The following is a 13,932-nucleotide window of genomic DNA, read 5'->3' as shown; positions in this document are numbered from 1 at the left end:
CTTTTTGAATGGAAAATTAGCTCCAATCGTTAGCGGACACCATGTTGTGTTTGCAGAGCCCCTGTGTGCGTAAACTTTGGAGCTCCCCCACAAATGACCCCATTTTGGAAACTAGACCCCCTAAGGAACTTATCTAGATGCATAGTGAGCACTTTGAACCCCCAGGTGCTACACAGAAGTTTATAACGCAGAGCCGTTAAAATAAAAATATTTTTTTTCCCTCAAAAAATAAATTTTTAGCCTGCTATTTTTTATTTTCACAAAGGTAACAGGATAAATTGGACCCCAAAAGTTGTTGTCCAGCTTGTCCTGAGTACGCTGGTACCACATATGTGGGGGGGACCACTGTTTGGGCACACGTTGGGGTTCAGAAGGGAAGTAGTGACGTTTTGAAATGCCGACTTGATGGAATGGTCTGTGGGCGTCATGTTATGTTTGCAGAGCCCCTGATGTACCTAAACAGTGGAAACCCCCCACAAATGACCCCATTTTGGAAACTAGATCACCCAAGAAACTAATATAGATGTGTGGTGAGCACGTTGAACCCCCAAGTGCTTCACAGAAGTTTATAACGCAGAGCCGTGAAAATAAAAAAATATTTTTTTTTCCTCAAAAAATTATTTTTAGTCCACTATTTTTTATTTTCACAAGGGTAACAGGATAAATTGGACCCCAAAAGTTGTTGTCCAGTGTGTCCTGAGTACGCTGGTACCCCATAAGTGGGGGGGGACCACTGTTTGGGCACACGTTGGGGCTCGGAAGGGAAGTAGTGACGCTTTGAAATGAAGACTTGATGGAATGGTCTGTGGGCGTCATGCTACATTTGCAGAGCCCCTGATGTACCTAAACAGTGGAAACCCCCCACAAGTGACCCCATTTTGGAAACTATATCACCTAAGGAACTAATCTAGATGTGAGGTCAGCACTTTGAACCCCCAAGTGCTTCACAGAAGTTTATAACGCAGAGCTGTGAAAATAAAAAAATATTTTTTTTTCCTCAAAAAGTGATTTTTAGCCCACTATTTTTTATTTTCACAAGGGTAACAGGATAAATTGGACCCCAAAAGTTGTTGTCCAGGTTGTCCTGAGTACGCTGGTACCCCATATATGGGGGGGACCACTGTTTGGGCACACGTTGGGGCACGGAAGGGAAGTAGTGACGCTTTGAAATGCCGACTTGATGGAATGGTCTGTGGGCGTCATGTTACGTTTGCAGAGCCCCTGATGTACCTAAACAGTGGAAACCCCCCACAAGTGACCCCATTTTGGAAACTAGACCCCCCACGGAACTTATCTAGATGTGTGGTGAGCACGTTGAATCCCCAAGTGCTTCACAGAAGTTTTTAACGCAGAGCTGTGAAAATAAAAAAATATTTTTTTTTCCTCAAAAAGTGATTTTTAGCCCACTATTTTTTATTTTCCCAAGGGTAACAGGAGAAATTAGACCCCTAAAGTTGTTGTGCAATTTTTCCTGAGTACCCTGATACCCCATAAGTGGGGGTACACCACTGTTTGGGCACACGTCGGGGCTCGAAATGGAGGGAGCACCGTTTGACTTTTTGAACGCAAAATTGGCTGGAATAAATGGTGGCTCCATGTCGCGTTTGGAGAGCCCCTGATGTGCCTAAACAGTGGAAACCCCTCAATTCTATCTCCAACCCTAACGCCAACACACCCCTAACCCTAATCCCAACCCTAATCATAACCCTAACCACAACCCTAATCCCAGCACACCCCTAACGAAATCCCAACTCTAACCCTAACCACAAGCCTAACCGTAATCCCAACCCCAACCCTAATCCCAATTCCAACCCTAACCCTAAATTCAACCCTAACCCTAAATTCAACCCTAACCCTTAGTCCAACCCTAACCCTTAGTCCAACCCTAACCCTTAGTCCAACCCTAACCCTTAGTCCAACCCTAACCCTTAGTCCAACCCTAACCTCTAGTCCAACCCTAACCCCTAGTCCAACCCTAACCCCTAGTCCAACCCTAACCCCTAGTCCAACCCTAACCCTTAGTCCAACCCTAACCCTAACCCTAGCCCTAACCCTAGCCCTAACCCTAGCCCTGGACCTAACCCTAATGGAAAAAAAAAAATATATATTTTATTATTTGTCCCTACCTATGGGGGTGATAAAGGGGGCGGTGATTTACTTTTTATTTATTTTGATCACTATGAAAGTTTATCATAGTGATCAAAATAAATGAATGAATCTGCAGCGTTGCAGATTCGATTCGGCGCACTGCGCATGCGCCCGCCATCTTGCAAGATGGCGGCGCCCATGACGCTGGACGGCAGGACACCGGGACGGATAGCGGGAGATCGGAGGCACAAAGGAGGGTGAGGGGGTGATCGGAGGGTGAGAGGGGATGATCGGAGGGCTGGGGGGGCGGAGAGAAGGCGGGGGGGGCAGATCATGACGGCGGCTGCCGATCGGTGCCGTCAGAAGGTGGCGGCAGCCGATCGGTGCCGTCAGTCGGTGTGGGGGGGGTCGGGTCTCGGTGTCCAGCCATGTCCGATGCTATTTCAGCATCGGCCATGGCTGGATTGTAATATTTCACCAATTTTCATTGGTGAAATATTACAATCGCTCTGATTGGCAGTTTCACTTTTAACAGCCAATCAGAGCGATCGTAGGCACGTGGGGGCTAAGCCACACCCCCAGGTGTTAACTCTGAAAGGTCCTTTGTGTGCGGGTCGGGTGACCTTTCAGTGACCCCGGTCACCCGACCCGCAGGGGGGCTATTTATAGCATGACGCCTACGTAGGCGTCATAGGTCGTTTGGGCACTGCTTTTCATGACGCCTACGTAGGCGTCATAGGTCGTGAAGGGGTTAACAGCTGGGCTCCTCTGCTGAGTAGCACATAGTTCTTACATAAACAGGCGGCATAGCTTGGTTCACGGGTGGCCAACTCTGCTGAGTAGCAAACACAGTTACTAGGCCAAAAGTATTAAGTGGTGTAAATGCAGTCAAAAACTGGTTCTTTCATAAACAGGCGGCATAGCTCGGTTCACGGGTGGGATCCTCTTCTGAGTAGCAGACACAGTTACTAGGCCCTAAAGGATTTTCAGGACAATATGCCGTAAAAAATTATTAGAAACACACACACGGTGTAGCTCCTTCACAGGTGTACTACACCGCTGGCTACCAGACACCGCTACTATGCCCTAAAACTGTCTATTATCATTGAAAACCATTATTAATGTGAAAAAAAAAGATACGCTTTTGTTTAACGAACTGTTCTCGAATGGAAACTCGAACAGCCGAGTTGTAGTTCGACAAACGGATCTAACACCGCCCAAAACAGCTAGAATTTGAACTTGGCCAACAGTTTCACTCAAACACCACTCATCTGTAATCAGGAGGCAGACTCAGACGGTCTCAGGCACAGTATGGATTCGACAAGATTGCAGAAAGTTGAGAAAGAGTACAGGTATATATAGCATAGTTTAAACATTTAAAATCTCCGTGTTTATTCCCGGAGTCCGACAAAGACACTCACAGCCTCAGTATGGATTAGACTACAATCTAAAAAGTAGAAAAAAGGAAATGTTTTTGAAGCGTACACCAGTATACACTGTTGGGGTATTTTTAAATCTTCATATATATTTCTGTCTCAGTAAGACAGTCCAGACTCTCCGCAAGAGGAAACGAAATGGATAAAAGTACAGACATAAAGTCGAGTGATTGCAGAAATTTAGGAATTACTAATCAGGGGAAAAACTCCCGGGAGAATTATCAGAGGCGATGCTGACTCTCAATTACTTTGTGTGTGGAGACAGCAAAAACAGTTCTTTGTGAAGAAAGGGTTGCTGTATCGCAGTACCGTTGATCCCATCACCGTTACTCATCTCCATCAAATTTTGATCACAGGGAGAGATGAAGACATGGTCCTCACTGCCTATCATGATCTGTCAGGTAACTTTGGAGTGCAAAAGACAGAAGCCACAGGCTGTAGGCGATTCTATTGGATTGGCATGAGAGAGCACATTTAAAAATGTGGACAGGAATGTCACACGTCTGTGAGTAGGAAAACTGTGAAAGCTGATGATAAACCACCACTGCATCTCATTGTGAGTCGACGTCCATAAGAAATGGAAGCCATTGATCATCTGAAGCTAGAGCCCGGCCAGCAGGACAGGGCATAGCTACGTCTTAACCATCATCTATCAGTTCACCAAATTTGTAGTGGCAGTCCCAGGGAAGGATTTGACAGCCCAGACTACACAGCGGAGAGGTAGGGAGTGGTAAATATTGCAAGTGCTGGGGCCCTGCCCAAGCAAGGGCGGCCCTCTCGTGGGCGTCGGTACTGGCACTGGGCCCCTCAGTACGCCGGTGTGTCTGACGGCGGGTGTGCACCCCCACCGTCAGAGACACTTGATTGCACTATGAGGGACCCTGTGCCAGTGCCGGCGCCCAAGAGTCGGCCCACCCACCTGTCCAGGGCAATGGCACTTGCACGGTTGCGTGCGCTAGGTAGTGACCCCGGCCATGGGGGGGAGGCAGCCCAGTTAGGGAAGTTTAAAAAATGGCATATGTTGATGTTGGACATTCAGCAGCTGCAAATGGAGGAATTGGAGAAGTCCGAGGAAGAGGAGGACAAAAGCGAGCCATTTTTCTGGCAACCTATGTGTCATCAGGGGAAGGTGGGACAAAATCCTTTGAAACCCATGCATGGTTCATTTTAATGAAGGTTAGATCATCAACATTTTGGGTCAACAGACGGGTCCTTTTTTCTGTCAGGATAGAGCCAGCAGCACTGAAGACTCTTTCCGATAGCACACTATCAGCAGGGCAAGCGAGCTCCTGTAAGGTATATTGTGCCAATTCAGGCCAGGCGTCCAGTTTAGAGGCCCAATAGTCATAGGGGAACGACCTGTGAGGGAGAACATCGATATGGGACGAGAAGTAGTTTGTAACCATAGTTGACAACTGCTGTCTCCTATCACTTTCAATCGATGCAGTATTACCAGTCGTGTAAGCGGGACTTGAAAAATCAGTCCACAACATGGCCATGAAACCCCTGTCTCCAATGCCACTTCTGATGTGTGCACCACGAACACCTCTTCAATGTTGCCCCCTACGGCTCGTTGGAGAACCATCACCGCTGCTGTGAGCTAGGAATGCCTCAAACAAACGGTTTACCAGAGTTGCTTGTTTGTTAGCCAATATTAGGTCAAGGTTCTCCTGTGGCATGATGTTTTGGAATTTGCCTTTATAGCGTGGATCCAGGATGCTGGCCAACCAGTAGTCGTCATCGTTCATCATTTTGGCAAGTCGGCCCGTACCTCCGCGGTGTGTCTGTCGCCCAAACAGATCATCTTCAACACAGCCTGCTGACGCTTACCACTAGCTGTTCGATAGTGGGACACTGAGTGTGCAACACTGGAAGCTGCGGATGGAGTGTTCGTGCGACTGCGCTCTGTGGACGAGCTTTCGCTTCTGGAGGAGGAGGGTCAAACGCCTACAGCCAACTGTTTCCTATACCGTGGGATAGGCAGCACTGTCCCACTGCCGCTGTCCCCTGTGGACCCTGGATCCACCACATTAACCCATTGCGCAGTGATGGACATGTAACGGCCCTGGCCATGCCGACTGGACCATGCATCTGTTGTGAGGTGCACCTTTCCACTCACTGATTGCTTGAGTGCATGGACAATGTGGTCTTTCACATGAAGGTGGAGGGTTGTGATGCCTTTGCGAGAAAAGAAGTGGCGACTGGGTAGGTCATAACGTGGTACTGCGTAGGCCATGAGTTCGCGGAAAGCTTCGCTTTCAACTAACCGGTAGGGTATCATCTCTAACGAGATTAGTTTGGCAATGTGGGCGTTCAAACCCAGTGTACGCGGATGAGAGGATGAGTACTTTCTTGTCCTACTCATAGTCTCTGGTAGGGTGAGCTAGACTTGAGAGCTGCATATGGTGGAACTAGGGGTGGACATGGTGGACTGAGAGAGGGTTGATGATGGTGATGGAGTTGGTGTTCTTTCTGATGGCCTAGATTCAGTCTTTCGTAGCAATAACATTGTGATTCCCTGACTGCTTTGGCCTTGCGACGACACCTCAACATTTGCTGCTGGTGGTGTGCTAACCGGTGGGCTTACAGTGGGGGAAACGATGTAGCATTGCTGACTACCTTCATTGGGAGCAGTTGCACATGTGGTATGTGAGGTTTGGTAGTCCGTCCACGCTTCCAAGTGCATGGTGGTTAAATGTCTAAGCATGCAACTGGTATTCAAATTTCTCAGATTCTTCCTTCGGCTAAAGGTCTTTGCGCACTTCTTACAGATAACCTTTGCCTGATCATTAGGATTTTGTTCAAAAAAGTGCCACACTGCACTCTTCCTACTATGGAAGACATTTTGAGGCCTTGCACGCTGTGCTAATTTGACCGTCTGGCCTAGCTGTCCTGCAACTCTTTTGGTTTTTGTAACCCGTTTTGGACTGCTCTGGGCTTGCCAGATAACAGCTGTTGCGATGTCGATGCCTGCTGCGGATGCTCCTCCTCCTCTTCTGAGCTATTGGCAGCGGCACCCTCTTCCCCCAATGGATGCCAATCTGGATCAACAACTGGGTCATCCATCACCTCCTCTTCAATGTCATGTGCACCTTCCTCTGTGTCACCATGTAAGGTGGTATAGTATGCGGGAAGGGGCACCTGAGTTTCATCAGGGTCAGATTCTGGCTCAGTACACTGCGAGGACAATGTAGTGCTCTGAGTGAATGTACCAGCAGATAAATCTAGCAGTGGCTGTGCATCAGTGCACTCCATGTCAGATTCTTCTTGGACTGGGTAATTCACGATTTGACTTGATAACCCAGGCATGGTATGTGAAAAGAGCTCCATGGAGTAATCTGTAGTGTGGCCTGCCGCATCCTTCACTTTTGGTAGGGGTGAAGGACACAAGGAAAGGTGTGGTTCCTGACCATGAGCCTCCAATGACGACTCAGTGCTTTTATTTTTTGAAAGTTCAGAAGAGGAGGCGATAGAGCTGGAGGCTGTGTCAGCAATGTAAGCCAAAACTTGTTCCTGAAGCTCCGGCTTTAAAAGCGGTTTACCTAATCCCAGAAAAGGGAGCCTTCGAGGCCTTGTGGAGCCAGACGATGACGCAGGCTCAACACCTCCTGCATTAGGTGCTATTGTGCTTTTGCCACTACCAGCAGATCCACCACCAACACCATTATTACCAGCTTGCAACTCCCGCCCACTTCCACGGCCTCTTCCAACACACTTCCTCATTTTTGGTAAAAAGGTACCCAAAATACCACCAGCAATATGGTACTGTAAAACAAGGTACAAGGTGTATATAGTATTGGGGAGAATTTTAATCTCCCTACAGACTTGAGGACACTGAACTAATATCTCAGGCCCAGTGTAGATTACATCTCAATATAGCAGGCTGAAATTGGATTGTGTAAAAAATGTCTATTTAGGACTGGGGAGAATTTGAATCTCCCTACAGACTTGAGGACACTGAACTATTATCTCAGGCCCAGTGTAGATTACACCTCAATATAACAGGCTGAAATTGGATGGTGTATAAAATGTCTATATAGGACTGGGGAGAATTTGAATCTCCCTACAGACTTGAGGACACTGAACTAATATCTCAGGCCCAGTGTAGATTACACCTCAATATAACAGGCTGAAATTGGATGGTGTATAAAATGTCTATATAGGACTGGGGAGAATTTGAATCTCCCTAGAGATTTTAGCAAGCTGACAATGATGCTCTCAGTCCCAAGTATGGCAGCAGGCAGCCTAATAAGCAGGACTGCTGCACACAAAAGTGTGGAAAAATGAACGCTTGGTAACTGGGCAAAAAAGAGGATGAAAAGTATTTTTGCTTTTAAAAAAGCAGTTTGCACAGCTGTGTGAAAACAGCAATGCAGCTATCAGGGAGCCTTATAAGGCAGCCTAATAACCAACAGAGCTGATGCACCAAAATATAGCCTCCCCTTGCACTGCACACTAACTGGTGTGTTGTACAGGCAAAATCGCTAGCAGCAGAAGCAGTTTTTTGTATCTTCTTCCCTGCCTAATGCTCTCCCTACAGAATCAGCAGCAGCAGCAGCTCTCCCTATACTGAGATCATAGAATCATAGAATCATAGAATCATAGAATCGTAGAGTTGGAAGGGACCTCCTGGGCCATCTGGTCCAACCCCCTGCTCAAAGCAGGATTCGCTAAATCATCCCAGTTAGATGTCTGTCCAGCCTCTGTTTGAAGACTTCCATTGAAGGAGAACTCACCACTTCTCGTGGCAGCCTGTTCCACTCATTGATCACTCTAACTGTCAAAAAGTTTTTTCTAATATCTAATCTGTGTCTCCTCCCATTCAGCTTCATCCCATTGCTTCTAGTCTTTCCTTGTGCAAATGATAATAAAGTTGATCCTTCTACAATGTGACAGCCCTTTAGATATTTGTAGACAGCTATTAAATCTCCTCTCAGTCTTCTCTTTTGCAAACTAAACATTCCCAAATCCTGCAACCTTTCCTCATAAGACAGGGTTTGCAGACCGGTCACCATTCTGGTCGCTCTTTTCTGAACTTGCTCCAGTTTGTTGATGTCTTTTTTAAAATGTGGTGCCCAAAATTGGACACAATATTCCAGATGAGGTCTGACCAAAGAGGAGTAGAGGGAAATAATTACTTCACGTGATCTAGACTGTATGCTTCTGTTAATACATCCTAGAATTGCATTTGCCTTTTTTGCTGCTGCATCACACTGTTGACTCATATTCAGTCTGTGATCTATTAGTATACCCAAGTCTTTTTCACATGTGCTGTCACTTAGCCCTATTCCTCCCATTCTATATATGCTTTTTTCATTTTTATTGCCCAGATGTAGTACTTTGCATTTCTCCCTGTTAAAAACCATTCTGTTAGTTGCTGCCCACTTCTCCAGTTTATTTAAATCTTTTTGAATCCTCTCTCTCTTCTCTAGTATTAGCTATCCCTCCTAGCTTTGTGTCATCAGCAAATTTAATCAGTTTACCCTCAATTCCTTCATCTAAATCGTTGATAAAGATGTTGAACAATACAGGGCCCAGGACAGAGCCCTGTGGTACCCCACTTGAGACATTCTTCCAACTGGATGTGCAGCCATTTTTTTTAGTGAAGATGGGGTGCAGAGTGTACATTGGTGAGGAAAAAATGAACTTTTTTGAATTTACAAAGTGGCTGCAATGAAACAAAGTGAAAAATTTAAAGGGGTCTGAACCGTACCCACTGTATATAATTGCTTGTCAAATACTCAGCAGAAGTAATATGGCGGTCGGCATGCAAGCCCTTTTATAGGCCCTGTGACGCCACACAAAGCAAGCCAATCACTTGCATGCCCTTCTCAAAGATGGTGGTGACCGCTGCCTATGTCATCGCGTTGCCCACAGTGTGTGTCCTCCATCATTGGCTGAAAAAGGGTGCTGGAAGCATCATTTGAAACGCGACTTTGGCGCTCTGGTCGCCGACCTCGTGGCTGACCTCACGCTATGGTCAGGTTTCGTTTCATGAAACACGACTTTTGCGAAAGTCGGCGACTTTTGAAATTGACCGACCCGTTTCGCTCAACTCTACTTATGACATGTGATACTTATGACATGTGATATTTCAGTTTTTCTTTTTAATAAATTTGCAAAAATGTCTACATTTCTGGTTTTTTTTAGTGAAGATGGGGTGCAGAGTGTACATTGGTGAGGAAAAAATGAACTTTTTTGAATTTACAAAGTGGCTGCAATGAAACAAAGTGAAAAATTTAAAGGGGTCTGAACCGTACCCACTGTATATAATTGCTTGTCAAATACTCTGCAAGTATTGTCCTTTTGTGAATAGTCATCTTCAGTATCTCTGTTTCTAGTTCATACTGTTAACACAATAATTTTTTACTTGTATTGTGGTAGACATTGCTTCCCACTGCTTGGAATATACGGCCATTTAAAATTTTAGGAATGCAATTTAGGAATGTGTTTCAAGGAATAGACAGGTCAGATTGAGGGCGAGGCTGCAATCTAATCATTCTGCTTGAAGTGAATGCCTCCACTCTAAAGTGGATACATATGTTGATATAACCTCCTGTGAATAGAGAACTATCTTACCACCTGCAAAAGCAAAGCACAGGAAATCATTCCCAAGGCCCAGTGCTGAAAAAAATCCCATATAAGGCCTTGGTCTACATAAATAAGTACATATGGCGCATTTGTAACACCTCCGAGGGAGAAACAAAGGGAAGTCTTCTGTGTTGCTGACCTCAATAGCTACAGTAATACATGACTCAAATGTAGACACCTTATAATGCATGAAAAGATCAGTAGATTAGATAAATTTCTGGCAACTTTAAGTCACAAGAAGACCACCATGCTTTTTAGAGTAGTGACTTCACTACCCTAAGATGAGGAACAGACGCTTAGGCTAGGTCATCAAACTAAAATCAGTTGGCATAAGTTAATACAAAACACCCTTCAAGTATGTGCTTGCCTTCCCATGTACTGTACATGCGAGTAAACCTGTAAAATTTGGACAGGGCACCCAACTTGTAAAGCAAAGACATGTGGGTGTAAATTCTGGATAACTTTTGTAAGTAAAGTAGGCTAGAATGCATAAAAGAAGGTGATATAAAAATTAGACTTGACCTCAACACTAGTAGTCCTGGGATTGAACACTAGATATGGGACCCAATTAACTTTATGACGAGTCCTTTAAATAATGTGAAGAAAGGAAATCAATACTTACGAACAATACATTGGTTTCCGCCTGGTAGTGTTTTCCACCCTGGACAACAATATGAGTGAAACCGAGATCCACAAACATTTGGTCTAAAAAGAAAAAAATTACAAAATTTAAGAATAAATGGTCCATTTATTCTAAAGGTGGCTTATATTATATCTAACTATTTTTATAATAGAAGAGAAACACTTCTACTTAACACTTATATGGCTTAACAAGTAAAGTTAGTATTGGGATTCTGCCACAGTACTATCCATGCCAGGAATAAAATAATGTTCCTATATGTTATATTGCTTCACTGTACAGTGTTTGTTTCAAAGGTTAAGAAAAGGTCTCTCCAATATCAAAAATATTCAGAATTGAGTCCTCGGTGGTTGATACATTTAATGGCTAACTGAAAAGATGATACCTTTTAATGGCTAACTGAAAAGATGGTAACATATTGCAAGCTTTCAAGACTACTCAGGTCTCTTCATCAGGCATTGACTAATACAAAATCTGAAGAATCACATATTTATACACAACACAGCACCGAAATAATGCAATAGATAAGACAAGCGAATGGTTTTACGATGAAAATAGACCAAAAATAGTACAAACAATGAATAACTGGCTATAGGCGTTTGCAGCCCTAGGCTGCATTATGGGTCAAAAGCTCTGGAACGCTGCTCCAAACTACTAACGACCTACTTACAACCATACAACCATAGCTAATGGACAATACTCTATACTCCTCCTTCTAGACCTGTCCTCTGCTTTCGACACAGTTGACAATGGCCTCCTACTACAGATCCTCTCCTCCCTTGGCATCAAAGACCTCGCCCTATCCTGGATCTCCTCATACCTTTCCAACCACACACTCAGCATCTCCCACTCCCACACTACCTCCTCATCCCACCCTCTCTCTGTTGGAGTCCCCCAAGGCTCTGTTCTAAGACCCCTACTCTTCTCAATCTATACACTACACTTGGCCTGGGACAACTCATAAAATCCCATGGATTCCAGTACCACCTTTATGCTGCTGACACTCAGATCTACCTCTCCGGCCAAGACGTCACCTCTCTGCTGGCCAGAATTCCGGAGTGTCTATCAGCCATTTCCTCCTTCTCACTTCCTCAAACTCAATGTGGACAAATATGAACTCATCATCTTTCCTCCATCTCACATATCTTCCTCACATGACCTATCAAGCTTTCTCATGTACTGGAAGTCCGCTGCCTCGGAGTACCCTAGACTCTGCCCTGTCCTTCAAACCGCACATCCAAGCTCTTTCCACCTCCTTTTGCCTCCAGCTCAAAAATATTTCCAGAATCTGTCCTTTCCTCAACCCTCAATCTACTAAAATGCTTGTGCATGCCCTCATCATCTCCCGCCTCGACTACTGCAACATCCTTTTCTGTGACCCCCCTACTAACACCCTCGCACCTCTCCAGTCCATCCTTAACTCTGCTGCTGCCCAACTAATTCATCTCTCTCCTCGCTACTCCTCCACTTCTCCCATCTGCAAATCTCTTCACTGGGTCCTATTACCTCAGTGTATCCAGTTCAAATTACTAATACTGATCTACAAGGTCATCTATAACCTGTTTCCTTCATATATCTGTGAACTAATCTCCCGATATCTTCCCTCACGTAATCTCTGGTCCTCCCAAGACCTCCTTCTCTACTCCACACTTATTTGCTCCTCACCAACCGCCTCCAAGACTTCTCCCGAAAATCCCCCATCCTCTGAAATTCTTTGCCCCAACATGTCCGACTATCAACCACATTCGGATCCTTCAGACGGAACCTGAAAACACACCTCTTCAGGAAAGCATAAAGCCTGCAATGATGATGAGGACTGTATAAATACCAATTCTAAATGTACCTCAAATTTCATTGGGCGATTCATTGATCAAACACCTGTTCTGAATTTTGCCATTAAGCTCCTCACTAGAGAACAGCAAGTTGTGCAAAAAGTACTGTAACATTGAACAATTGGACATGGGCATTCAAAAGTATTCAAAAGAGATGGTCATATCAATAATCTGAAAAGGTAGAGTGCGTTTTAGGATCATCCTGAAATTTCACCTAAAAGCCAAATAACCCTATCTTTTTTTAATAGTGTATCTGTAAAATGGGCACCATACCTTGGCATTAAAAAATCCTTAACCTAATATAGTGTTATGGTGCAGCAAAATAACCTAAAATGGCTACAGAATCTATTATCGCTATCTTCATAGTCAGCTTTGACCTGTAGGTATACCTATATCTTTGCAATGTAAAGACTTTGTAAATGGGAAAATCTGTTTTAAGAACTAATTATATTTTCACATATGGTTTCTCAGAAATTGGGAATTTCCACATTAATGTTTGTGGTTTAGAACCACAATATTTATTCTGGTTTTCTTCAAAAAGCAACTGAAAGAAAAACACACACAGGCGTTCAATGCAATCAATGAGCATCAATGTTTTCTTAGTGGAGGTCCCCTCTATTAACTAAAAAAAATACTTCTAAAGGGTATCTAAAAGGGGACTGTAAAAATGATGTCCCTTTGAAAGCAAAATATGAAGGTATTATAATAGTCCTTTCACCCTGGCATTAAAAATTGACTATAGATTTCTAAGGCACAGTCACTCTCTTTAGTGGCTCCCGTTTGCCTTTCCTGCTGCCTCCTCTGCTTAGATCACGTTCCATTCCTCCTGCTTACAAAATACCTGTCACAGTGGCATGGAGAGCACAGTGGTAAGCCGTGGTTTAACGAGTAACCATCATTTAAATGTTTATTTAATAAATTAATAGTACACGAAAAAAAAGAAACTTTGCAATATAGAAATCTGTTTCTTTCGCCTCCAGAATTGATCATACATTCTCAAAATTCTTCATTTACATGTAAGGCTATGTTCACATGTCAAGGAATCATCCGTCAGGCCGGTTTCACATTAGCGCTTTTTAAGCGCACGCACGGCCGGGGGTAGCTCCGCCCCCGAGCCGGCTCTCTGCCCGGCGTGCCCGCCCCTTGCTTGTAGCGCCGCCTACTAGCGGACAGCGGCGCCTGCGATCGGCGCACCCTATCTTTAGCATAGGGTGCGCAGATCGTGCGCAGGCCGTGCGCTAGTTGCGCTTTGACCTGCGCTGCGCACTTTTGATGGTGCGCCGTGCGCGCCAAAATCAAACTTTTCGGATTTTGGCGCGCACGGCGCACCGTCAAAGGTGCGCAG

General features: G+C 44.8%; 1 protein-coding gene across 1 annotated transcript in view; it reads right to left on the bottom strand.

Moving 5' to 3' along the window:
• The window catches only part of LOC141049088 (fibrillin-2-like), a 293,475-nt gene that overhangs the window by 193,421 nt on the left and 86,122 nt on the right, over positions 1-13,932 (bottom strand). The window contains exon 3 of the mRNA XM_073545236.1: positions 10,738-10,820. Within this exon, the coding sequence (XP_073401337.1) occupies positions 10,738-10,820 (83 nt within the window). The remainder of the gene's footprint in view (positions 1-10,737; positions 10,821-13,932) is intronic.

This window comes from Dendrobates tinctorius, unplaced genomic scaffold (assembly GCF_039654945.1).
Source record: "Dendrobates tinctorius isolate UK_male_01 unplaced genomic scaffold, ASM3965494v1 ptg000011l, whole genome shotgun sequence".
In the NCBI taxonomy this organism is placed as follows: domain Eukaryota; kingdom Metazoa; phylum Chordata; class Amphibia; order Anura; family Dendrobatidae; genus Dendrobates; species Dendrobates tinctorius.
Note: the sequence above shows the minus strand (reverse complement) of the source record. Positions and strands in the feature narration are given on the sequence as shown.